General features: G+C 37.0%; 1 protein-coding gene across 7 annotated transcripts in view; it reads left to right on the top strand.

Annotated features, from left to right (window-relative positions):
• The window catches only part of SHANK2 (SH3 and multiple ankyrin repeat domains 2), a 334,008-nt gene that overhangs the window by 94,252 nt on the left and 212,126 nt on the right, over positions 1–27,630 (top strand). For 5 of the 7 annotated variants that reach the window (XM_052693113.1, XM_052693111.1, XM_052693112.1 and 2 more), the window contains one exon: positions 4,873–4,923. The exons of 1 other annotated variant lie outside the window; for it this stretch is intronic. In XM_052693113.1, coding sequence (XP_052549073.1) covers positions 4,873–4,923 — 51 coding nt within the window. Of the gene's footprint in view, positions 1–4,872; positions 4,924–24,775; positions 25,024–27,630 lie in introns of those variants that run through there. One more of the 7 variants, XM_052693117.1, reaches the window with a different exon arrangement.

Raw genomic sequence — 27,630 nt, 5'->3', positions numbered from 1 at the left:
TGCTGCTGCAATATCATTGAGCATCAGTGTTAAAATAAGGTGCATTTCTGAAGTCATGTGTAAGTCCTTGTAACCCAAGATATGGTTTTGCTAACTCATAGTGAGCACAGCTACTTGAAAGGGTGAAATGTTTAGGTCCAGAATTTGTTTTATGGGATGTCCGGCTGCGTGCCATGCAAGAGTTCTTGCAAAAAAAAATAACAACAACAACAAAAAAACCACCACCAACAAAAAAGCCCATAACCCAATGCTCTGTGACTTAACTAACTTATAAGGGTATAATTTTGTATAGGGCTACAAAAAATGGGTTTTAATCATGGCACTTCACATACATCCGTTCTTCGACCATTTTTATTTCGTGATAGAGCCATCACATCTATATATATCTCGTAAGAGCTATGTAGCTTTTACAAGATATAAAATTCTACAGTCCTTTTTCAAATAGCTTTCATACTATTGTGTAAAATATTATTTTATAGGTTGTTCACTTCTGATGTGGTAAGATATGAACAGACACTTAAAAGGAAAAAAAAATCCAGATGAGGTAGTTAAATGTTTTTTATGATCAGTTAAAAAATATTTTCTGCAAAACTGAACATATTTTGATTGCATAAAACTTAACATGCACCGATGAGAGTTACACATATAAAATAAAGCCATTATGGTCTACTTTTTTTTCCCTTTTTTTTCTCCTTAGGGAAAATCAGTGCAAAAAGCACTGACCTAAAAGAAGCTTGAAATCAAAATCTGTTTCCAGATACTTAAGATTTTATCTTTATCCAGATTTGGGATAAGGTCAGTAAAGTTTACACGTGGAGAGGTGTCAGTTCTGAAGTATTTGGCAAAATATTTGGATGTATATTTCATCCCTCTTTTTTCTAGAATGCTACTGCTTGTGTCCTGGAATAGGAACAGAAGCACCAGAGATCTAAATTATTCAATCTAAATGAATAATCAAATAGGGATTTTGAGTATATGACTACAGCGTGCTAATTTTGGTTGATTTCAAACATATGGGTAACTTTTAGCAAATAATTTATCTGTACATTCTGTAGAAAATTTAATATACTTTATAGTGCAAATATTATGCTTGAAGTATTCAAGATCCTGAGAACTGGAGTTTAACATTGTTTGAGGATGTGTTTATACATGGGCTTCCTAGGGAGAGATCTCTGTCCAGAAATCAAGAAAGTCTGTGAAAGCAGAGTTTCAGTCTAGATTAATGTGAACGCTAAGAGTCTATTGGTAATTTCCATAAAGTGTCAGCCTTGCTCATTTCTCTCTGACTTTGGTTCCTATTTCCCCTCACTAAATGATGCCTCTGAGGATGACTGCTCTCTGAGTTGGTGCTACTCAATGCAGAATAGATGTCACATTCCAGCAGAGTGAAAGAAATTGACTGAAATAGGAAAATGAGTTGCTAGTGTAACATTATATGTCAGTAGTGTTTCTAACCATGTAAAAGATTGTGACTTCAGATACTAGCCAATTTCTTACTGAAAAACTATTTCATCTTGATTTCCAGATGGATGTTGTTAGTCTTATGTCCACTTTTTTCTCTCTTTGGCAAAAGAATACTTCTCTCATGTTACGTGGAATATCTACCAATTAGAATTTTTTTTTACCTTAGATTTTCTGTCAGTCAAACATATAACTGAAAGGATTGTGAAGGTGAAATTTTTTTTGCCATCAGAGTAAGGCATATTTGATTTTTATTTATTGTTTGACACTTCCAAATTTTGCACTTAGGACAAGAATGCTTTTGTCCGTAATCTGGCTCTCTGAAATTTCATGAGATCAAAGCTCAGGTTGCAAACAGAATTTTTGAGTTCAACTGACTGTTGATAGGAATAAGTAGGTGATTAAAGATAGAATTTTTTTTATCGTGAAGCTTTCTTGGCTGAAAAATAAACATCAATTTCCATTTAACTGAAGTTTTTTTCGCTGTGTATCTCTGGGGAAGAACTGGAAAAAATACAAGCAGTATAATGATTGTCCTTTAAACCAGAGGCATTAAAACTATTAGATTCTGATAAAGAACATTAATGCATGGGGTTCGCAACATCCTGAATATGCATCAATGATAATAAATTCAGATTCATGGAAGTACTTTGCAGTATAATGTTTATGCAAATTTCACTGAGAATTTGTCCAGAGTGATTTATATAAAATTACAGAAATCATACATGCCTCTACTGTTCACATTAAATAAGTAATTAGGGCTTCTTAGCAGACCTTTCATTTCTCACTGTGATTTAAAAATGAGTTTGATTTCTGATCTCGGTGTTTTATTGCGCGTTCTCCTAAACATAATGAAATCTCCTAAAATAATGAAATAATTGTTATGGATCATAATTTAAGATAAATTCCATTGAAGCTTCCTATTGAAGATAAAGATGGTGTCAGCAACAACTTCTATAAAACACTTTTTCAGTGAAGGTAAAACATTGAATTTGTTTTTGTGCTTGACTACTGCATTGCCAGTCAGATAAAGAAGGAAAACAAACTATGAATTATAGTCAGTGCTAAAGCAAACAAAGGCTTTTAGTATAGAAGTCAATTTTTCTCTGCTAAGTGCCAAAGGATCTGCCTCCATGGACATGAAGGGAGAATCTGCTTGACCGTAAAGGAGAAATGGTCATGGGTCTGTGCTTTTGCTGTCATTCCAGAAGTGGCTGATTGGCAGCTTAAGCTACACCAAGCACCCACAGCCAGGAGTGGGGCTGCAAGGATCTGGGCGGCTCCTGCAAGCTCCAGGCTTCCGTTGTGTAGGAGTTGGGAGTTCAGAGAAGGCTGTGAATGATCCACATTCTTAACTGCTTTCCCTTGATTTACATTTGATTCTGAACTGCTTAACCACTGGTGGATTATTCCAATTTTCCTGGTGAATAATGCATAAGGGTATATAAGTGGAAGTTCCCTGGCTGAGTGGGCTGCAGATGAAAAGTGTCAGCTCCTTCGCAGCATTAATGTGTGACTTGTTTTTTCCTCAGGTTAAAGCTGTAGAGAACCTAGACAAACTTTTTTTTTGACAACTCCTACAAATGCCAAAATATTGCCGATGTTTGCTTTTTCTCTTATTTCTCATTTGAATACCTGTTATTACAGTGAAAAACTCAGTTGCCAGTTTTGCATTATGAATTTGTTTTCCTCAGGATTCCCCTTCAAAATTTCAGTCCTACATTGTTGTACCTGCTGCTTAAGCTTTCTGAAAGCTGACAGGAACGAGAATGTCTTTGTTTCTCTGCCTTTAAGGTTAATTTGTTTTACTGGCTTGGACAAATTTCATCTGCTCCTTTCTTGCACTTCCTTATTCGTCATTATGCTCCCTCAAAGGATTACTGGGGTATCTATCCCACCAGCAACCCTGAGGCACAGATACAAGTATGGTTTTTTGTTTTTTTTTTTTTTTTTTTTTTTGCATAAATGTGGAATATTTGACATAGGTGTATGTGAAGACAACAAATTCTATAGTGATTGATGCAACACTTACTGTCACCCGTGGTGTACTTGTAGGCAAATGTCTACACATTTTCCCTTACTAGTTGGATGTTTTTAATGTACACTTGTGTCAGCCCTGCCATAGGCAGAAAAGATTGGAACTTGGTTAGTGTCTAGCAGTTCTACTTTCTAGAATGTCAGAAAATTAAAGCACTGCTACTGTTCTTGTTTGCTTGTGGTTAGGCTTAAATTTACAGATGTTTATTTGTGATCATAATTTGATCTTTAAAATGTCAAAACTCTGCAACTTACACTAAACCATTCTAAGCCATTCTAAACCAAGTGTTTAATCAGAGTAGACAAGTATGTAATTTGAAGGCTTCCAAGGAGGTGTGATGTATCAATTATCTTGGAAAACAATGTTTGATGTGATTCCTTTATAGTGAATGGGAATGAAAAAAAAAGCCCTTAAAACGTGAGATCATGCTCCTGAAACAAACAGGCCTATAAAATACAACTCTTCAAAACTTCCAAATATTATTTGAATTTAGGCATCCAGACATGATAAACACATTCTAAAGTGTAAAATGTTGAGCTAAACTTAGCCTGATTGGAAAGATTGAAAACTTGCTTAATCATAGAAGTGATAAAGTAAACATGACAGAATTGTGCAAATGTTTGAAGAACAGTTCTGTTTTAGTAGTGATGACAATAGAACTCTGAAAGTATTTGGAAACAGTCCTAAGAGTATTTTGTAAACTTGTTTAGGATTTGATGTAGAAATGCTGAAATTGGTAGTGAAAGGTTTGGCAAAAATGCATGTTACTTTTTTAAATCATATGAGTTCTCAAGATGTAATCAAAGAGTAGAATCAAAAGAGGGATAAGTGTGAAAAGAGGAGATTGAAGTTTGGAATTATTACAAATCACTCTATAAAAGCCATATATGATCTCTTTGTGATGGGAGAGCTATGATTCTGAGACCATGGGGTCTGACATGATGGTGTAGTAGTAGAGCCTTGTCCACAGCTGTGAAAAGTAGTTCCTGCCTTTTACATGTGGAACTCAGTACATTGCAGGTGAAGCAGGTTTTCTCATTGTTCTAGTCTTCTAAACCTTATATTGCCATTCTTCTGCTGTCCTTAATTACTTTCAACACTCTTCATTACCTTCCATTACCTCATTTATCATTACATCACTTTTATCACCTCATTTCATGTGCAAAGTGACAAGGACAGAGGAGCGGAAGAAATGCGAACTCGGTTCCGCACCTCCTCTGTTTATTTTGTCCATGTTTTGATTTTTTTTTTTTTTCAAATCATGTCATAAGAACTTCACTTACATAATCTTTTACTTTCTAATTTTTCCCCCTAAAATCTAATTCTGACGCCTAACTTTTTGATGTTGCCTTCATTCCTTCCCCTTCTGAAAGGATCCTGCTTCTCATATCCAAGTAGAAGTCCCCGGAATCTGTTGCTACCAGGTAAGGGTTAAACCACAGTAATTTTTCTGTTTGGGGATAATGGTAGAAGCATTTGGTGGTTGTTTTTTTTTTTTTTGCTTTTATTGCAAGTGAAGGAAAGCCAACAAAACACAAATGTATTTTAGGAGCTTAGCTGATCACAAGGAAATGCTTCACAAATCAGTATCCTGTTATCTTGAGCCTGTTTATGTTGCCAGTAGATGGGTGGAATTGACAGAGTATTTGTAAGCGATACTGAACATTTATATTTTCAAAAAAAAAGTAATGTAAATTCTGCCTGATCTCACAGACTTGTTGAAATGGCCTTTCAGCCTGAAATCTGTATGTAGGAGTATACTCTATGTAATTCACTGTACCTTTATTCCTAGAAAAGCCAGTAAACATGCAGCAGAAAAAGGGCAGCACTTAGTTTGCAAATTTCTGCTTAACATGTAAATACTATATGGTATTCACCAAATTATCAATTAATAAACTAATAAGTCACAACAATATGTCTCTTGGAAGAGATTCTACTGGACAGTAGATTGTTTTAAACACAGAAGATTGTTTCAAATTTCAGAACTGCAGATTGAATTGTACAAGAAATAGGGAAGGGCTCCTTGCATAATTCTCAGTTTGTCTCCTATTCGCTACAGAGTGAATGAAATGTTTGATGTGTTTTGCGTTGTTTTATTTTTGCATGAAAACCTTAAAGAATATTGTTTGATTTTGATATTTTTGATGGGCATTAGGATACTAATTATGTGTAAATATTTTCATAAATATAGATAGGTTTGTATTGTCATTTTGTTTGTTTTTCTTATAGGTTTCTTTTAAGAAAATGTTTTTAACTCTATCTATACTGGTATTTTACTTTGTTTTAATGTACTGATGTTTTAATGTGATTCGCAATTCAGTTGTTAATAGGAGGACTCCAAATTTCATCTGACAGTGTTGGCTGGACCATTTTCAATGTATTAAAGGAATAGCTGCTTAATTCAAAGCCACTGAAAATTGAGCATAAAGGTCCTAATATCCTAATTCTAGAATCTCAGCCAACGGTATTGGTGTGACACGGAAGTCTGTGAGGTACCTGGATGATTATTGCAGTTCCAAAAATTCTGTGAAGTAGAGGAATGCTTCTACCAGATATGAACTCAAAATTAACAAGTTTATTAATGTAACATTTTAATCAATAGCAATTTGGCCAACCAAAGCTTACATAGTTTCCTTCTAGTTTGTTTACAGCGTATTTGTCTGTGGACACACACAGCTGAGTGTGTGCATATCCTTTCTTTTCAAAGTGGAGAGAGTAACAGAAGCCGTTTTAGTGTGAGAAAGTTCTCAACGTTTTGAAATAAAATGCTTCAAATATTTTAGCAAACGAAGTGTCTTAGGTTTCTCAGTGTCCTGTCTATTAATAATCAAAAGTATAAGCTCATTATCATCTTAGGTGAATTTTGACTATACTCTTGTGTCATTTATCTCTTTGATCTCTCTCTGTGGATCTCTATTTTGGTAGTGGACGTGACTAATAGTTGATGCTGGGTCAAAGGAATGTATTCAGAATTTCAATGTGTTGCAGCAACAAAAAAAGCCACGGTCATGGTTTCCAAAATAAATCATGTATGTAGCCTTTTTTACTGTAGTAGAATTTGTCTTCTGTATTATGAAGAAGATTTGTCCATCAAAGTCTTGGTGAGAGGCATTCAATAAGAATATATTTAATTATGATCTTTTATTATTTTTTTTTTCTCAAAGGAGAAAAAAGATACTCAGTGAATCAGTTTCACATTGCTACAAGAAGTAGCTGGTATCTAGATTGATGTTTATGAAAACTGCCCCTCTTTGGTAATACTGATGCAGTTGACAGCTTGGAGTTTTACTGAACAATTTAGCCTAAATTAGAGATGCTTAGATACTTCAATTATTTTGGGTGAGAGTTCAGTATCAGGAAAGCCAAAGCTTTTATGAAAATATTTGATGATCCTCTGTAGAATGGGTTGAGCTGGAAGGGGTAATTAAAGGCCATCTAGTCCAGCTCCACTGCAAAGAACAGGGACATCTAGAGCTGGATGAAGTTACTTAGAGTCTCGTGGAGCCTGATCTTGAATGTCTTCAAGAAGACATCTCTGGGCAATGTGTTCTAGTACCTCTCCATCTTCCTTATATGGAACATCTTCCTTATACCCAGTCTTACCCAGTCTAAATCTCCCTTCCTTTAGCTTGAAACTATTTTCCCTTATTCTGTCAAAATCCTTTCAAAATGTATATCAAGTTAGTCTCATTGAAGTGATGATGCGCTGTGCTGTAACATTAATGTTCTAAGACTCTTCTTCTGAGCCTTAGCTAAAATATAGGAAATTTTCAATGCGGTTGCACTGGGTTGCTATTCTTGATTTCAAGCTATAATGAAGGAACTTCAGAGGGTTTTTTCCAATTTTTTTTTTTAATTTTTATTTAAACTGTGGTATAACTTGGATTACAGGTTGTCAGAAGCAAATTGTGCTACATTTTCTTCCATGGTTACAGCCTTTGTAATGAAGTGTATAGATGTACCATGTACTGTTTTTATTAGAAGTTGGAAATTATCTCAAACTGCTTAGTTTTATGACATTTTTTTCTTGTCAGAATCTGCCATGACAATTGCTTAACAAAAAAAATTCATACCTTTTAGGTTCTTAATTCTGCTCTGTCTTTACCTGATAAAATATTTGTAAATACACAGTATAGGGTGATTGTCTTACATCTATAGAAGGGGCACTGAGAGTTGATGTAATTCTGAAACCAAGTATGCAACTGAAGAGAAACTTACACAAAGTATTTTTTAGGAGGGATAGTTCTGAAAAATGCCCCACTGGGTTGCAAAACTGATGAGCAAAACTGCCAGTCCTGCTTCTTCTAATTCATGCCTCCTCAGTATTTTTGGACTTGTTCAGAGTCAATTGTCGAGCCATTCCCTAAATACGGCAACCTCCCAGAGCAGCGCCACTTTCATCAGCACGTTCTGGTCCAGGGGGCATAGTTAGAGCAAAAGTGTGCCTGACTTGTGCCCATCATCCAGGCATCCCTGTGTGATGGTAGGAAAAGCCTATGAGGGAAATCTGGGTCAACAAGTGCTGCTATAATGCAGCCTCAAAACCAAGGAACTCAAAACTTGCCTAAAGTCGATTTTGTACAGTTCTTTTCAATGTATCTCTCAGGACAAAATTCTTAATACATTAAATAAGAAAGATGAGCCTTTCAGATGCTAAGGAAGGCATGGTTTCATAACTAATCATTTGAGCAATTTGGAACACTAGATAATCACAAATCATATTCAGTTATTGAAAGCAAATGACAACTTTCCAGTAACAGCTTCAAAGCTGTTTGCTGCCTTCTGTATTTTCAGAGGCTTCTCACCATGTAGAAGGAGGGTTACACCAGGACACATCTTTTGATATCATCTGACATTATGCAGTGCACCCATCACATTGCATCATCATTGAAATAAACACTGTTCTGATCATGTCTTTTCCTTCCATTAAAGCTTAACAACAAAAAATGAAATTGCACTTGAGACCAAATGAATTCCTACTAGCTTTTTTTTTTTTTTACTATGTTTGGTTTTAAATGCTAGATTAAGTTGAGTTGGAAGAATATAATCTTCGCTGAAATCAGCAGTTCTAATGAACAGGTATGAAGGTTCAAGGCTTTACCCTTTGTAACTTCTAGATGTTTAATTTTTCAAAATTTAACTGGAGAAATCGGATGTGCTGGTATAGCACAGCAGCTAGATGAATGTTATTTTTCCAGCTTGCTCTCCTCCTGAAGCACTTTGTGGGGGTGTTTTCAGTATTTCCAGACTCCTGGGAGATTTTTTTCTTCACAATTCTAATGCCTATCATTGTCAAAATTTAAATCAGTAATATATTGATGCAACAAAAAGACATGATTGGGATTACCAAATTAAAGGAAAAGAAAACAAGTATCAGAATCCTTCTTTCTTGATTGTCCTTTTATGCCTGAATAGTGGCAGAGTTCAGGTCAGCACCCAAGTACTCACATGTTAACAGTAAGTTATACTATTCAAGGTCTGCCTGTATGCCTTTTTTGCCACTGTTTTGGTGGTGTGCTTTTTTACTTTGCGTACTTCTCTCTCATTGCATTTACTTTTGTGTAATTTCTGTAGGGAGCTTCAGCACTGACTTGCACAGTAAAATAGCACGAGTAAATTATTTAAAATAGGTATAGTCACTTCAGTGTGATTTAATAATTAAGAAACCCTTTTAAGAAAAAGGCAGCTCCACAGAGACTTCTGGTTAAGTACTGCAAACTCGCATTTGCAAACTAGCAGGTCCGACCAGCAGCCCCGAAGTTTCTGGATTACTATGCAGTTGTCAGCTGTGGCAGCAACAGGGAGAGCTTCTCAATCTGCCTGTAGTCCCTGGTGTTTATGTTAACCATTTCATGAATGCTGCATTTGACCTTGTAGACCGAGATACGGGAATCTTTAGTGTCAACAAACTTTAGGAGTCTCTCTCTTTTTGTTTTACAGCAGTAGTTTTTTGTTTTTTTTTTTTAAGTAAAATGGAGTCCCTTTTGAGGCAATTTTCTGGGAATGAAATGTTCAAAAATAATAAAATATTCCAGGTATGATCTTTTCATGATTTTAAGGGACTGTACTTCCCAACCTTCTTATCGTGATGTTTGAGTGTATGAAGATGCAAACTGACCATCCTTTTTTGCTTTCTAATTATTTTGCAAGTTCAGGACTAAATTATCATTACAAGTTCAGATAGTTAAACATTACCTGTCTTGCTCTTTCATTCTTCTCTTTTAAGGAATTGTTGTCATATGCATTTGCGTTATCAAACTTGAATCTATCATTTTAAGTAAACAATATTTTATTAACAGATTGCTCTGTGTATGCGCAAATCGAAGTGCTAGTGGTTTGATTTCCACATATTTAACTATAAATACTTGTGAAGCCCAGTGTAAACTGAAATGTTAGCATTAAGTTTCGTTTACGAAATTATCCAGAGAAAGATATTGCCTAAGGATATAAAAATATTTTATTTCCCTGAGAAAACAGAGTGGTTGCGGTAGAACAGAAAAATTATCTAATGAAAGCTTTCCATAGATGTATACTTCTGGACAGAATTAGAATAGTCAAGCCACACTGCATAAAAGTGTTGAATTTTCTGGGATATGTTTTTGAAATAAGTTTTCTTAGTGTAGATCTAAATACTTCCACCCCCCGCCCAAAAAAAAAAAAAAAAAAAAAAAAAAAAAAGCAGGTATTTTTCTGTAGGGTACAATTTAATTTTTTTTCAATCATCCCAGAATACTGTGAATGAAACATATTTGTTAAGTAAAGAAAGCTTTTAAACACCTGTGAGGAAAATTGCAGTCCTTTTGAATGCTGACTATGATTTCTTTAAGTTATCATCAGTGCAAGTAATGATTTTATGTGTAGCAATATAATTATAAATCTAAGCAATAAGTCAAAGTTACATTGTAAATTTAATCACCTTTTTTCATCTTCTCACTTTGAAATGGGAAAATCATTTAAATACTGATGTTTGAAATATAACCGTATCCAATTCTGAAAGTGCCCCTAGCGTAACCTAGTAGCCAGCCAAATACAGTTATTGACTCATGATCCACTGTGGTTCTAGGAATTTGGCTGCATGAAATCCATTGTGACCTATTGTAAACCTTCTAATGAACTATCTCCCTCCAGCCTGCACACGGAAGAGCTGCAGGACTGTTTTTTCTCTTGCTCTTCCCCTTTCCCAATCTTCCCCCTTGAGATTTGCTACGAGACAGCAACTTTTAACAGCCCTGATCCTTCCCCTATGGGTGCACCATGCAACCATTCCAAGTGTACCTACAGGATGTTGGTAAACGTAATAATTTTATTGACTACGGTTGAAAACTACATGAATAGGGTCTGAAAAATGCTAAATCTTTTTAGATACTGGATGCCTGATGATGTAGAAAGGAATATTTTATGGTTGTTTATTTTTTTTTTAGCTCTTTGTATGCCTGTCTCCCACTGAGGCATATATTTTAGAATTAAGTGAAATGGACATAGAAAATGTGCATTGTGGTAAATCCACCATCCATTAGCATCACCATCTGTGATCACTTTCCACTATCTAGCACACAGGCAAGCTGGCATACCCTGAAAATGAATAGAGACTTCTCAAGTAGAGTACTGTGAGTAAAGGATGGCTTAAATCCAATGTAATGCTTGCCTTGCTCCTGACTCTTCAAAAATCCTCAAAAAAATCTTCAAAAATTGTTTTAATGTCCTTTCTAGCTTATTGTGAACATCAATTTTTAATGTCTGTTGTTTAGTAATTAGTAAGATCCTTACTAATGCTTACTAAAAGTTTGAATGGAAACAAAAACTGTTTTCTACTCTTCTCAGACCTTTATTCTCCTTGCAACCTTGAGGATCTTAGGGTCTTAGTTCTCCAGATCATGTTTGAAATCCCAGTAGTTGTGCATGGCCTAAATGAATGCATGCAAAAACTGATGCTTTCAATCATCCTGCTTATGGAATAGAAAAACTAAGATTGTGGTCTTGCCACATGATTAGCATTCTTGTATTCTCCTAAATTCTGTGTCTTTCTAGCCTCTAATTTATTTCCATGGAAAATACAACAGATACAAAGAGCAAAATAACATAATTTAATAGAGCAATTTTTTCAGCACTATTTTTTTCAGCATAGTCACCAGCATCATCTTTGTGTTTTCACCAGTGGACAAGAGCCTGCAGGGCATGTTCACAGAAGTGTGCACTAGTGGAAGGGATGCACTGTTTTAGAGCTGCTGTGATGGTGATGTTGCTAGAAAAATGCTACTCATGCAGTCTGTTCCTCATCAGATCAAACAGATAAAAGTCAGAAGATTCCAAATCTGGACTATATGGTGCATGTGGTAGGACAGTCCAGCTAAGAAAGGAAATGTTATTTGTGGTTTTCAGACTGGTATGGGGCTTGGTGTTACTGTCTTTTAAAGAGCAAGGTTGTGTTGCTCTGAGAATTCAAGCCTTTAGCTTACATGGTGTTGTGATGTAGCAGCCAGAGTTCATAATCTGTCAGGGTTCCACGAAATGCAGGAGGATCGCCCCTTTCCTCCAAAAACGTCTCCACAAAAGAGACTGCACCTCATTTTACTCACTGAATGCTGTCTCTTGAACTTATTCTTTGGTGGAGAATTCATGCATCACCTCTTCATGGACTGCTGTTTTGATTCTGGTTCATAGTGGTCACACCTCTCATCGCCAGTAACGATGCAAACTGTCACCTTCAGCCTCATATTGGCTCAGTAGGCCCTGGCAAACTTGCATATGGTGTTCTTTCTATTCCCGCATGGTTGCATTTGAAGGAGGTGGTGGAGTCTCCTTCTCTGGAGATGTTCAAGACCTGCCTGGATGCCTACCTGTGCGACCTGCTATAGGGAACCTGCTTTGGCAGGGGGGTTGGACTCGATGATCTCTGGAGGTCCCTTCCAACCCCTACAATTCTGTGATTCTGTGATTCTGTGACCCTGGTGCAAACTTTGCAATGTTCCAGCTGTGCCATCATCGTCTTCATCTCTGGATACAGTTTCCTGCTCATAATCCACCAATTCCTGCAGATGGGTTCATTGAGATGTTCCTCATTTTGTGGTATGACAGCTGTGAGTGGCCATCCAGAAGGAAGCTTGTCTTTCATGTTGCTGTTACCACTGCTGAAATACACCACCTGCTGTATTACTGTGCTCACATCCATTGGTTGTTCTCCATGAACATTCAGTGAATGTCAGTAGGTGCCATTTTTCCTTACGGAGGAATTCAGTGACCTTTACTTCACCTTTACTTCATTCTCACCTTCATATTAGACACCATTTTGTCAGACTGTCCCTCTGCTGTTATCTTTCACACAGTGACAAAATGTAGAGCAGCACTGATGGGAGTGTTCATCCTATACTGCCATATCGCCAACATCTTTCTCTGATGTTGTGGGCCGACAGAATAACACAGGAGGTGTTACTTTTGGATCTGCCCTCCTAGTAGCAAACTAGATGTGTCTTAGTTTGCTATTTAATTTTTTTAAATCGCTGTTTTTTGAGAAGTTACTGAAGTCAAAGTACTTTGCAATTGTGAGAAACCACAAACTCATTGCATTTGTACTCCAATTTACTCAGAAATACCTGTCTGTGATTATTACCATAAGTACTAAATTTCTACTTTCTTCATTACTCCTTTCTCCTTTTTCATATTTTTTTCATAGGGTTTGAAACTGTTCCCTGAATTTTCTCTCTTATTTATCCTTATGTTCCTGTTTAATAACTTCAGCCATCTTTCACAGTCTCCTTACTGAAGTTCATTCATTGCTGGAGCTGTGATGTGGTTTTCTGCCTGCCAGTTTTCTAAAGTACTCATTCTGATGTTATTTTTTTTGTTGTTAAGTGATTATGGGATCAATTCATTACTGCTAATCCAATCTCTTTATCCTTTTTTTTTTTTTTTTTTCACCCTCTTTTCTCTCTCCTATTTTATGCATACTTTTTCTTTACAGTGTTCCTTATAGTGAAGAACTGTTGCTTATTGGTAGTCTTTCTTCTTTTGTCACTGATTCTAAGCATCACTGATAGTAGGAAGGTTCTGAAAATGAAGACTATTGGTAGATGTGAAGTAATAATGTAAAATCAAAAAATTGCCACCAGCTACAGAACATCAGTCAGGAGATAGCTCAATTTTCCCCCTTTTTTTCCTGTAGAGTGGCAGAATAGACAAAGTTCAATTGCCTTCACAGCCAAAGTTTTTCATGGCAAGAGGATTCATAGCAACAATAGGGCTGACAGTTCAGACTTACGAGAAGCACAGATAACAGTTAAAGTTTTTGGTAAGGCTTAAATAGTAAGACCCTTTAAAATAAGATTCTCACTTACACAGATGAGAAAAAATAATTCGTTTTATTTATGATCTTATTTACCCCTAGCAACAGATAATTTTCAGATAATCTGTCAATTAATGACCAGGATTTCTCATTTACTGTGTTCTAAAAAATCTGAACAAACTGCAACTGCTGTGTGTTCTTGATCATGTAATCTGAAAAAATAACTATGTAAAAGTCTGTCTATTGTTTTACACAATACAGTGTTAGTTAAAAATAAATTACTAGTTAATATTTTGAACCTCACTCACTGAAATATTGACAACATTTGAATAATGAACTCATTGAGTTGTTCTGCTGCAGTTTGGCTCTGGAGAGTAAACTTCACAGAGATTTCTGTCTGTGATTGTGAAGCTTTTCACTTTTAGTCTGCAGACTGTTCCACTTGTTTGATGGATCAAAGAAGCAAAATGTTTTTCGCTACGTATTTTACTAGAATATATGAACACTAGAGGTAGGGATAAACTGCTCTGCTCCTTAAAGCTTTCTGATCAAAATGTGGCTTGTGAGCATAGCTATGGAGAGCTATCTTGCAGCTTTTCTGGCTGGAAGGTGCCAGGGCCACATCCTGTTTGCTCCTTCCAGTTATGTGCTCAAAGAAATCTACAGACTGTTTGTTCATTGGAATGGGAGAGGGAGAGAAGAAGTAAAGTTGTCTACACCTTTTTTTCTGTTACTTCTGAATACATTTTGTGCTTTTCTACTGTTCTATTCTTCTAGTTATTTTACTGTTTCTGTAGCTCTGGAGTGGCCCTCAATTTCATATCAATCAAACATTTCTTTATTTCTTGATTGATATTTTATTTCCACCATAGTTCATACACCACTCTTATTGGAACTAGAATTTAAGCTGTTGTTTCAGCAGTTTTATTTTCTGTTTATTCATTAACTAACAAGCTGTGGAGTAAAACAAAAAATTTTTCTAAGTTAAGCCAGTATCGAAACCCAGCGACTGTGAATGATTTAAGACCTTACTCGGAACTTTCACCTATTGTAACCTTTCCTACATAAATTCAAATCACTAATTAGTCATTCCCAGGTCCTGATCATTCACTATATTTCTATTCCTTGCTATCTGGTTTGATATTTGTGGTGTGGTATTCAGAAAGTATTATTTCAGGTAAGGAGTTGCTTAGAGTTGCTTTATACTTCCATGTAATGTACAGTCCCCAAATCTGTGTTACTTACTTGGTAATATGTTATATTCTGTATATATACAGAATACCCTTTCAAGAGTTGTTGAATTGTTATTCTGAAGTATCTTAAAGCTAATCAGTTTCCGTTTTCTCCACTGAAAATCTCTTTCAAATTATATGTCAGATTTGTGGGGAATCACTGGATTTTTCTCTGTATTTTCTTCCTATCTTCCAGTCCTTCCACTGCCATTCATACTTTTTTTTTCTGACCTTAAAGGCATCTATGCGTCCTGTTTATTTTTCCTTTATCTTTGCTGCTAGTAATTCTTTTGATGTTGCTTGCAGCTTCCCAACATAAAGGAACGATGGTCGTACCAAGGGGAACTTATGCTGTATCACTTCTGAACTTCTTGCAAACTGTAGACCAGTAGAAAGACTTAATGGAAATTTTACTTTTGCAGTGATTCCATAGAATTTTCTCCAAATTCATGGATTACCATTTATTCTTGGTTTGTTCTCCTACCCTTCCACTGATAATCATTGTTCAGCTGAGGAAGCGGTCTTAGGTTTCTGGATTCCTTTTCTGACCACAGCTGGAAACATGGAATGGGGATGTGAATACTTTTTGGATGTGTTTGCCTTGTCTGTTGTGATGGAGGCTTCCTAAGGGCTGTGGTTCTCTGTAGGTTGATCTGAAGCAGAGAAATCATCTAGGGACTGCTTGCAGAACTGATGCACCACAAGTTTCTGTTGGGATAGCATCCAGAGTCCACTGATCAAGCTGAGTGCTGGTCTTTCTTTCATTTCAGATTTCTATTAGAAACATTATTAAACAAAGAGATGCTGTAACTCATTTGAATTCGTTTTTTCAGCTGAAGCTTTCTAATGTAATACGTGTTCTATATTACCATGTCTGTTCTTATTCTATATTTTTACTTTGATTCATTTTTTTGTTGTTTTTGTTTTTATTTTGCTTGTAAAGACGTGCTTATTATTCATGATTTTCATACCTGAGAAGTATACAAGTACAGTCATCATTAACTTGGTTTAGATGATGTTTCTACAGAGGAGGACAGGCTAGATAGTGGGTGTTCATTGGCAAATTATGCTTCCTGTAATGAAAGTGTTTGTGGATACATATAGTAACTTCACATATACACAGGTAATACTAGCATCAGAAATTATTTCTTTGCTAACCACACAGTCTGAAATTATTCTGAAACATCAAAAATCTACCTGAAATGCTGCTATGGCTTAGTAGAGGATAACATACACAATTTGCTCATTTGTACAATTTCTCTCCTTTTTCAGATCCCGTTCTTTTTTAAGGATGTGCAGTGCCTTTTCCTACTAGCTTTATTTATACCACTTGTCCGGAAGAAAGCAGAGTTATTTTAGAAATTGAACTTGGAATTCATATTTTATTGTAGTACTCATGATGTCCGGGGGTGTGACTGCCAAATAATATCCAGAATGCTTCTATTTTCACAGTAATATCTTGGATGTCAGCCACACATTTTTCCACTGAATTAATGAATATCATGAGGCTACATCTACTACTGCTGTCAGAAATGTTAGGAGTAGCAATATTTCTGAAACAGTATGCACAGCAGATTACTTTTTGGTAATGGACTTTAAGCTTGCATCATGTTTGCTTTTTTAGTTAGTCTTACCTGTATAAACAAGAATACTTTTTCATATTCTTGTTTCAGAAAATCTCCTAAGCTCAGCTATTGGTGCACCAATGTAAAACTTAACCTGCAGTCCAAATGAAGAAACAGGATACAATAGCAAAGAAAAAAAACCCCACAAAAACCAATAACCTTACCTCAACATTTTCAAATATTTTAAAATACAAGTGATATTGTCTTGAACAAGAAGTAGGCGTAGTATTATTGGTAATATTACTTTAAATGTTAATCTCAAAAGTGCTCCAGTGAGCAAGCCTGCAGTTCTCAATGGGATTAACCACTGAAAATGTTACGAATGCTACAAACACCTACATATTTGTTCTACAAAGGCAACCCCCTGCTATAGCAGATACATTATTATTTTTTTTTTAATCCTTTCTTATTTAGACCGGCATGATTCATTAACAGTTATTTTTGGAACAGAGAAATGTAGGCTACTAATGTAATTTTAAATGCTGTTATTTTAAGGAATAAGTCAGCTATGTTTTAGTTTCTTCTTAAGACAAAATGTCTAAAAGGGACTAAGGATAGTGAGACAGTTATCAGCTTAAATTATTGGCCTTTATTTTTTTCAAAGATCCTGCTTGATGGCATAACTTCAGAGCATCTTTTCTTCTATTTAGAACATATATTTTGAGGGATGAGTTGTTGCGTGCCGTAAGTACTGTCTAAGTATAGAAAAGACAAAGACAAAAGAAAGGTGGGAGACTGTACACAGGTAACAAAAATGTGTATCCTCTCACTAGCTAAAAAAAATTTCCGCTTGTAGTGCTTGTAGTGCTAGGTCTACTTTGAAACTGAGTTGGTGACAAAAATGGGTAGTTGTTCCAGATTCTTGAAAGGGACAGCTCTTAAGAGTCTGTTGTGACAGGATAAAGGAAAATGGTTTCAAATTAAAAGAGGGAGATTTTGGCTGGATAAAGATGCAGAGTATAAATTTGGCATTTGCCCTACAGTAACTTAGGAGTGACTATATGTCTAAGAAACACTTGAACTGGAGATGGACTATCAAGTTGGTCTTCAATACCATCCCTATTTACCTTGTGTTATCATCTAGATTGTATATATTATATGTATATATAATACTGTAAAATATTGTCAGAACAGGGTGGATGTGTTTCATGTCTGATGATCTGGAGGAATAGTGCTGAAAGTTATGAAGCCTGGAGAATCAGACCCAACTGACTGATGCAAACAATAGTACAAATAGGTTTATCCAGCCCACCCTGCTCCAGCAAGTACCTTTTTCTGTAAAAATTGTATTAGGGTAACACACAGGACTGTGGAATTTTGTCTGAGCGCTTTGGCGGTTAAATATGTTGCAATTTTTTTCAGATGGAGGATTTTTTTCCTCATTGGTTGCAATAGACGTTTTCAGTTATGGAAATGATGTTATTCTAAATAAAACTGACAAGATCCACCAACACTTTTGGAAGCACAGATGCTTTGTCCCACTATTTACTAAAGAGGTTCACACTTAGATTAAAGCAGTGAAATCAAATCACTGAATAAATCCTGGAACAACATAATGATTTAAGGAATTTGTTGAGAGCTTTTGGTAGGAGGAAAGTTACACAAAGGCAAAATTAGACTGTTTTCTGTACAACACCAGAACACAAAAGCAGTATGCAATCCAGTATTGGTTCATTTGTTTTTCTAAGTGTATTGTGCAGTTTCATTTGTCTTTTTTCTTTTTTGTGACATGAGACAGCAGCCCACAAATTTGTGTACTGCATCCAAGGCCTATCTGCATCAGCTGTGAAAAGAAGCATCAGGCATCTTTCTTTTTAGGAGCTACCAGCTATGAAATTCTCCTCTGTCTAAATGATACTGAATTTTTTTTTTCTTTCTGCTTGAACTGTAATTCAATGAGTCTGAGTGGTGCTGCATCAGAACTAGATTTCTCAATGTATTAGCAGAGAAAATTGCACCATCCTTTCCTCAGCTTGTTTAAAGGAGCGTAGGAATATGTAGTGGCTAAATAAAATAAGTCTTTCTGTCCAGATGCCATAAAGGTTATTGATCTCTTGTTCTGATGACATATTTAAGTAGCTGGTAACTGATAATCCACTACTGTGTAAGAGTGAACAATTTTGGTGCAGTAGAATGAGCCAATTCTCATTGGTACCAAAAACAGAATTTGAAATCAGAGCAGTCCATATTTAAAGAACTGCCATTAAAAAATAATACAGACAGTTAAAACAAGTAGTTTCCTGATTTAACTCTAAATCATCCATTGTTGTTTGTTGATTATTGTTTGTTGAGTATTGTTGATCATTATTTTTTTTTTTTTTTTGAAAGCATTTATAAGAACTACTTATTTTTTATATATTTTTTTTTCCCATGGTTACATTACAGTGGAAAGGTATTTCCAAACAGCCAAGGAAATTTGCTATTTCTTATGTGCATGCAGAAACGCATTTAGAACAGGATCTGATGTTCCTTCAAACCCAAGCATGGGATAGAAATAGAAGGCTGTGAGTATAAAACCTTTAGAAACTACTGGCAACTCTGAGCTGATCTCTCCATGCTTCATCTCTGGATCCTATCCTGAAGAAACAGAACTTTGTAAACTACAGATTTGTATTTAGATAAGTGCCTTTTCTTTAAAGGACAGTACCTGTTAAGAATGAAAGTAAGCCATACGTTATTCAAATATGCTGCTTTCTTTGACATTGCTGGTGGATTTCAATCATATTTTAAAATTCTGTTTCAGCTACTGTAGCATTCTCTCATTACCTTTGCTTTTCTCTCTCTTCAAGCTACTACTTACAAGACGTTTTCCTTCATTACTGGTCATTGTTTCCTCCCTGCTTGCAGCTTTGCCCATGAAATAACAAGTTTTCATTTTCCCACATTTTAAGTCTTCATTGTTCTGTGTCTGCATGCATCCCAACCCAGATTTCCCACACAACTTCAAGAACAGAGCAGCTTCCTATTCTTTGGGACAGAGGTTTTATTTTGCTTCTAAGGTAAATTCTAGTGTGCACACCTATAGTTGCCTTGAGCCTGGTAATCAGAAAATTAAATAAAAAAAAAAAGTGAAACACCATGATTTTCAAGTTCTTCTGTATCACAGTTTCTGAACCAATTATATTCTAACCCAGCAAGGAGATTTCAGACATTTGCTCTGACACATACAAAGTTTTAAGTGATACTTAGCAATTTTTACATGTATGGTTCTTGATGTGTAAGCATCTGAAAGTAAGCCTTACAGTCAGCATTCTTGCCTTCTGCAGAAGCATGCAGCTCTTTAATGCTGCTCCTGCATAACTGCTGTAATCCCACTGAATCTTATGGAAGCCTTCCTTTTTAATCATGTGAGTATTGTAAGAAAGAGAGGTTGATTTTCAGTTCCCATGGTATTAAACTCATGTAAGTGTGGCAACTGTATACTCACTGCCTCTGGAAATCCTTTGAAATGCACCCAAAAACATGTGCACCTCACATACTGAATTATTAAAAATATTTCAAGAGCATGAATTGAATAAAGGATTTTCTGCAGAACTGGAGATCCAGCAGTGACCAGTTCATTCCATTGCACAAGTTTTGCCTCTAGAAACAAACCTTCTTGTGTACAGCTGTGGATTTTGCTGCACGTCTGAGAATTTTTCTAACTACTTGTTTTGGCTGTTGTTTTTAAATACAGTTCTGTGAATGTGCCACTTTCCCCATGAGAGTAAAGTGAGGCTGGCCCTTGTCAAACAGTAAACTTTAGGGACAGCGATGTAAGATACATGCCAGGTGATGGAAGGGAAGTCTGGCACATGGCTATGTAACTTTCACTGCTATATTCTGTTTTTCTTTCTACTTCTAATTGATAACTCTTGCCATCTGTTCCCGATCCATCCCTCTGCTGTCCTTTCCTACACACTGTTTCCTGCCCTTGTTCTACCCTTCAGGCTTGAGCTGCCTGCCTGAAGTCTGCTAACTGGTGCTGATGGATACAGATAGCCGCTGAGTGGGGAGAAGTCCCTCCCAGTGGTGACAGAGACACACAGGTTAGGTACGGCTGGGCTCTTTAAGCGTTTGCGTGGGCTCAGATGCTCCTCTTTCAGGGCTGTTATAACTGCAGCCTCCTGAATGAACTCAGACGTTTTACAAAAAATAAAACAACATGGTGTGATGAAAGAGGTTTGGTTGTTGCCCTAAGAACTCCTCCTGAAACTATGCTGTCGCTCTGTAGGATAAGTAAGCAAGCTAGAATTACTGGCTTTTTTTGTTTTCTGTTTTGTACTCTACAGTCTGTATTTGAATCTTTGTGTACTTTACAGTCTATATTTGAATCTGTCTTTTCTCATCTAACTCTCCCCTTGGTGGCTTAGCATACGGGAAGCCTATTTTATAGTGGAGAGAAATTTATTTATATATGTGAAGAACTGTATTTTTAACAAAAGCCTAGATGGGTATATGAGTTGAAGAGATTTTTTTCTGTTAAGAACTCAGAAATGGGCAAAACCTAAAAAGAACAAAGATGATAATTGTGAGTGTTCTGCCATTATCTGAGAAGCGCTTGCTCTTTGTGGGAAGATGAAGCAAGGGCATAGATTTGGTCAAACCTATCATTTTTTAGCTGTTCATGAAGTTCTTAAAAGTGACTTACACATTTTTTTGAGGTCTACAATTTGGCATTGATTCCCAATGGAATCCAGAGACTGAAGTACAAAGGAAAATTTTAGGAAAGTGATGTTACCAACATACAAAAAAAGGCCAATCGAAGTTAACTTTGGAGCCCATGTTTTGATTTACGCTTGAGGGCCTCTTCTTTGCAGAAGTAGCCCCATGCAGAGCCCATGGATGTCTTACTGGGCACCTACAGAATATGTAGAGGGGAAAAAAAGACTGTTAGGGCTTACCTCTCTTGCATTTGTAGTGCTCTTTATGATTTTTAGATTATAGCTGCTATAGTTTGTGGGTTATATTATTGTATGCTGACGCAGACAAATCATTAGTTCTTTTATGCTGAGCTAACAGCACCAAGGCTATCATCAAAAGGCAGCAAAAATCCTTCTGGAAAAGGTGGAAATTGCTGGAATGCTTTCTTTATTACCTCCCCCACACTACAGATTTTAGGACTTCGGTTAAAACAAGCAAATTCTAATAAGCTATTAGTGACAATCAGTAAACATCAAAAACTGCAGCTGCAAATAGTTCGCTGACTTCCTTGATTGTCATATTTTCCAGTTGTACAATAACATTTGTTGCAGTAGGCTCTGCCATGGGGGAAGAAATCATATTTCCTTCAATTTCCTTCAATGGGAGAAAGAGAGACACTTAAATGGAATAAAATGATCATTCATCTAACGATGTATCTGATGGTGTAGATAGGAAAGAGTTCCTACAATTTCCATGAAACTCAATAATTTCAAGTGACTTTAATATTTTTTTTTATGTTTTTTATAACGCTGATTAGAAACCTCTAGGTGATGAAATGCTGGAGCTCCAGTGAGAATCTAATAAAAATACCCCCTGGGATTGATTTTGATTGACCACGGTTGCCTGCCTGTTTTTATTTTTCTGTATATGAACCGACAGGAATAAGCACAATAGAGTTAACGCTTCCCTAGCCTAACTCTTGCAATTAGGTACTTAGGATAGTATTAAGTTGAAGCACTGACACCCACATGGAAGAAGATATAATCTGAGGATGAAGTCCTATAATTCTATACTGGCAACCCTTCAGCAAAGTGTCCAGGGCTGAAAGTATGGAGGCAGGGTTTTTGGTCTTTCCCTGAGCACACAACAGGTAGTTCTCTTAAAAATCTAAGGGGTGTGGAGGGAGGGGGGAGGTGTCAGTCTGTGTTCCGCATAGTCAATAAAGAGCATTTGCCTATGCTGTGTAAAGCTGATTTCAGTGCATGTCCTTGGAAATCTCTACTCTATGGGCATTGCAGCAGAGCTGAGTTCTCTCAGCCCCATCAATAACCAAAATCCAAGATGTTGGTCTCCCCTGAGCTGCCAACACGCAGCCCCCTTCTGTCCACCTCTCGCTGCTGGTACTCCACAACATCTTTAGGTTTTCTGCAGACCTCACTAGCCCACACTTACTGTTGACTACATTTAGTTAGAAAGTACCATGGAAATATAAAACATTACTAATAATTATAGCTCCTTTGTCATTCACGGCTCCAAGTGTAATTGAGGGGATTGAATGGAGTTTTGTGAAGTGGGAGTTGGCCTCTTCTCCCAGGTAACTGGTGACGGGACAAGAAGTAATGGCTTGAAGTTGCACCAGGGGAGGTTCAGATTGGATATTAGGAAAAATTTCTCTGAGAGAGTGATGAGGCACTGGAACAGGCTGCCCAGGGAGGTGGCAGAATCAGTGGATCTGGAGGTGTTGAAGAATCATGTAGATTTTGTAGTGAGTGATTTGGCTCACATAAGCATGATGAGGATGTGTTGGTGGTTTGAATAGATGATCTTAGAGGTCTTTTCCAACCTGAATGATTTTATGATCCTATTATAAAGGGTAGCACACAGAAGTTTGCAATTCAAATTAGTGACATAGCTCTCCTAGTGTAAGTAGTTCTTGTTCTGGAATCAATACTGATTCTTCTAGAGAGCTAACAAATACATTTACTTATAAGATGGTGAAAAAGACTTCGGAGTTACTCTTTAGAAAACTTTACATCTTTTTAAAGTTCAGAAAAAATTATTTTTGTCAAATACAGATGTTTAAATTTATATGCATATTTTGTATCTGATATCCCTGGTAAACTTTCCACATTATGAGCACAGTGAAAAAGAAATTGAATCAAAGTGTGCAATTACATTAATTTAGAGAAATATTATTTTCATTAGAAATTAAGAGCTATGCAAACATTGGAATGTTAAATGAAGCTTAAATAATTGAATTTATTTATGCTTACTAATTCTTTTCAGTTTTGCTTAATATGATGTCACCAAGCATATGGGGGTTGAATCCATTTAAGTGATTTATCTTCTGTCCTTCTTGAAGCTGTTTTCACAGTTAGAAAAAGGCCAACGTTTTGAAAATAGATATACTAGCAGGTCAGCAGAGGTGTCTGAGGCAGAATACATGTTTATTAACTATTGTGTAGTTTATGCAGTTTGAGGATGGCTTTTTACCGTGGGTAACTCATGTTCAAAGCAGAAAACTTCCTGTTCTTCTTAGCTGTTTCACTGTAGGTTCTGCTAGAGCTCTGAGGGGCTGCTTGCACTACCCCTGCTTCCTCCCTGTCAATGTGTCTGTACATTGCAGGCTGCTATGGTTCCCTGCAGAATGTTTGTCAGAATTATTGTATCCTATCATAGAATGGCTTGGGTTGGAAAGGACCTTAAAGATTATCGAGCTCTAACCACCCTGCCATGAGCAGAGCCGCCCCCCACTAGGTCAGGTTGCCCAGGGCCCCATCCAACCTGGCCTTGAGCACCTCCAAAGATGGAACAGTGCACTACAAACTGCACACACAACATGCTTATTTGTTTTGTGGCATCTGCATGAAAGTTAGAGAAATGGCACAGTCAAATTTTAGTACTTTTGTTCTGTGCAGAATGAGATTCTGTTTTATTTTGGTGTAGTCACCGCAGCAAAGGGGAGTGGAAAGTTGCTGGTGCTGAGACCTATCTGTGTCAGGCTGGAATATAGGCCAGCTCCAGCTACTCTGAGTAGTGGCAGTTTTGTGTAACATCTCACTGTAGTCAGTGCAGGCAGATTGCTGCTTTGATTTGCTTTTCACTTTTCCTTCCGAGCACCACGCTCAGCAAGCAAGCAAACACCGAAACCAAAGGGTGCCTGTAAGCCCCGCGGGTCAGCCAGGCAAGTTTGCGAGCTGAGCACGCTAGCGCTCATGAAGCAGCTCCCAGCTCTTCCAGGGCTCCCTGCCACTGACAGCACAGCCTGTAGTGTGGCCATGGAGCCCTGCTGCACATCTCCCATTCTCCCTGCCCCTCGCCTTGGGCCCAGGAGCAGGGCATTGCTGCGAGGCGGCAGCGGAGACGCTCACATGACTGATGCTGGGAGAGAGAGCAGAGTGGTGTTTTTTTTTTCTCCTCTTTTTTTTTTTTCTCTGTGTGTGTGTGTGTGTGTGTGTGAGCGGCTCCAGTCTATGCACAGTTGGCTCCCAGCTGACAGACAGGATGTGGGGTGGGCTTTGTCACCAGCGCGCCGGGCGCTGCGTGCCCGCTATGCTGGCAATTACACAGTGCCCAGAAACCTGCTGCTCATGTCAGGGTGCAGGCAGCCTCAACACATAGAAATTGGGTAGCTGTATTTTTTTTTTTTTCTTTTCTATTTTTTTTTTCCTCTTTCTTCCCAGAAAAGGTTATATAATGAGGGGATTGCTGCTAAAGTAAAAGGGAAAATGAAGTCTTTGTTAAATGCCTTCACAAAGAAAGAAGGTAAGCGATGCAAGCAGAACACTTCAATGTTTCAGACCGGTGTTTTCTTGTGTACATTTAATATGTTCGGCTTAGTGACTTTATGATTAATCAGTTCATGTAGTTTTGTTTCCAAAATTATTTTATGCTAGACCATCCATTTAGGCAACTGATTATGAAGGCTGGATGTGACTTTATTAATTGTGTTGTTTTCTCTGAAGTAGTTATAGAAATGTGTTGTTCCCTAAGAAATGCATTTGGAGACGCGTAAGGAATTTCCTGAGTGAATTTTTGTCAGTGACTGCTACTCCTTCAGATTTAAGAAATGCCAGGAGTAGATGGATGCTGAGAGATAAGGAAGGATTAAATGATGCTTTCAGACATGCTTTTAGAGATGATAATTTTAAACTTCAGGGGCTTTAAATTAGTTTAGGCATTTTCATGTCATGTTATATCAACTGTTTTTCCCAAACGAGTTTGAGAATAATTATTCTTATAGTTGTGAGCATGGTGAGATATTAGGGAGTGACAGTGTCCAACAGAGCTAAGAAAGTGGATGTTTGCATTCCATCATTTTGTGTTGTAGTGATTTTTTTATTGTGCAAATAATATAAATAATGACTATAAGAGGAGCTAAAAAAATATCCACCCACTTACAGTTTGCAGATTGCTGGGGAAAAGAAACAGTTGGGAGGAATATTAATCACTTTAGGCAAGAAAATGTTTATTTTTAACTATTTCTATAAGATTTGTTAGACACACATCAATTGATGTCATTAATTGTCCGCTTTCCTGTGCATTCTCTGTAGTAAAGGCTGATTTTGCTTGCAGTTCTGTCCTTAAGGATAGAACGTTAATAGTGAATCAAAAGCTGACTCCTAAATGTAAAATCTGACACATGAAGGAAAAAGAGTGAATTTAACACGATACCTGGTGAGCGTGCACACATACAACACACCGCTTTCCAGTGGGAGGTAGCGCACAGCCCTATGCTTTGTCCCACTGCTGGCACAAAGGTGCTCACAGCTCCCTGTTGCCCTGTCCCCATCCTGAGCTCATGCCCTCCTGCTGCCAGTAGCATGCACAGCTGACTGCATGGGCAGAACCCCTGGGCACCATTTGGTTTGATGTAGCTGTGGCTCTGCAGCCTTCCCTGTGTGTAAGCAATTTTAAGGGGTAAAAATCTCAAGTCTTAGGGCCAGACCCCATTTTTACTGAAGTCTGAGACAAACTTTGGTGATCCTAAGGGAACAAGGCTAGTTCTTCAGGCAGAAATTCTATATCTGCCATACATTTTCTGATTTTCTCTGATTTCTCTGTAATTAAATTATTGCAGCAGCTGCTGTGTTTTATTTTGTACCTGGGAAAAATTTCTGTCTTCAATGAAATCACATCCAGAGCCATATTCTGAATGCTGAAAGTACAACAGTAGTGCACAAACAGCACATTCATGTCACAGACATTGATCAGAATATCTGTGGATGTTAATTCTGGATATAAGAGCTGTGGATTTTCTTCAAGTTAGTACTAGCCCATGGGTTTCACTGTGACATTTGAGGCAATAAGGTGCTTTCAGTGACACACTTTGCTGCTTTGAAACTCTGAAAAGATATGAAGCATGAAAGATTTGGAATGTCCAGAAAATTACATAGAATTTCTGTCAGATTTTAGCACAGATATTGAACTTTATGCCTTTGAGATCTTTTAAAGACTACTTCCCTTGTTTCAGCCTCTTTCAAATTATGGAAATAAATTTAAAGTCTTTCCTCTCTGTGCACACAGTTTTCTTTTCTATGGTTGTTCTGATGTTTTTTGAGCTACTTACCAGACACTGTTTCAACTCATTAAAAATATTAAGAATGCTGTTTTAAAATACTCAGAATCACGGTTAATCATAAAACAGTTCATGTGAAAATTGTATAAACCATTCCTTTCCTTACAATTACACCTTTATTTTACATTATAAGTATGCTTTCAGTTTTGCTCGAGAACCTTAGGTTTTTTTTCTGTGTTCTCCCATTTAAAAGCTATCTGTCAAGGCAGGACAGATTGATTCCTGTGTATATTCAAATTTATGTGAATTCATTTACTTACAGCGTATGACAGACACATTCTAATTCTGTTATTTTGTATGTTTTTAAAGGGCATTGAATGTGTAGACATTTGTGGCACTTTACAAATGGCACTTCCTGGCACTTTAGAGATGTAGGATGATAGTTTGTGGGGCTTCTTTCCCAACTGAAATATAATATTTGAAAATTACAGCAGCTTAGTAAAGTCCTCAGAAAGATACCTGGCAGCTTTGTATTAGTTATACTAACGTGACTTTTCAGGTGTAACTACATGCATTTTTCAGATGTGAATACATTCAGGATCAATCCTACAACCCCATGAGTTCCACTGAAAGAAAAGAGAGTGCTTGAGTGAATGTAGACTGAGCTAAGTATGAGTTTCCAAGGTCAGTTCCCTTACTGCCTTATAACTAGAAAATGCTGTCACTTCTAGTATGAGTTTAGTGCCTTTTATTAGGAAATTCTACTTTTAAATTGCACTTGCAAGTAACTGACCCACTAGAGTGAGAAATGGAGATCTGGAATTTATAGAGTCTGCTTGTCCAAATTCTTGTAT

Source organism: Tympanuchus pallidicinctus, unplaced genomic scaffold (genome assembly GCF_026119805.1).
Source record: "Tympanuchus pallidicinctus isolate F22 unplaced genomic scaffold, pur_lepc_1.0 scaffold3, whole genome shotgun sequence".
In the NCBI taxonomy this organism is placed as follows: Eukaryota; Metazoa; Chordata; class Aves; order Galliformes; family Phasianidae; genus Tympanuchus; species Tympanuchus pallidicinctus.
Note: the sequence above shows the minus strand (reverse complement) of the source record. Positions and strands in the feature narration are given on the sequence as shown.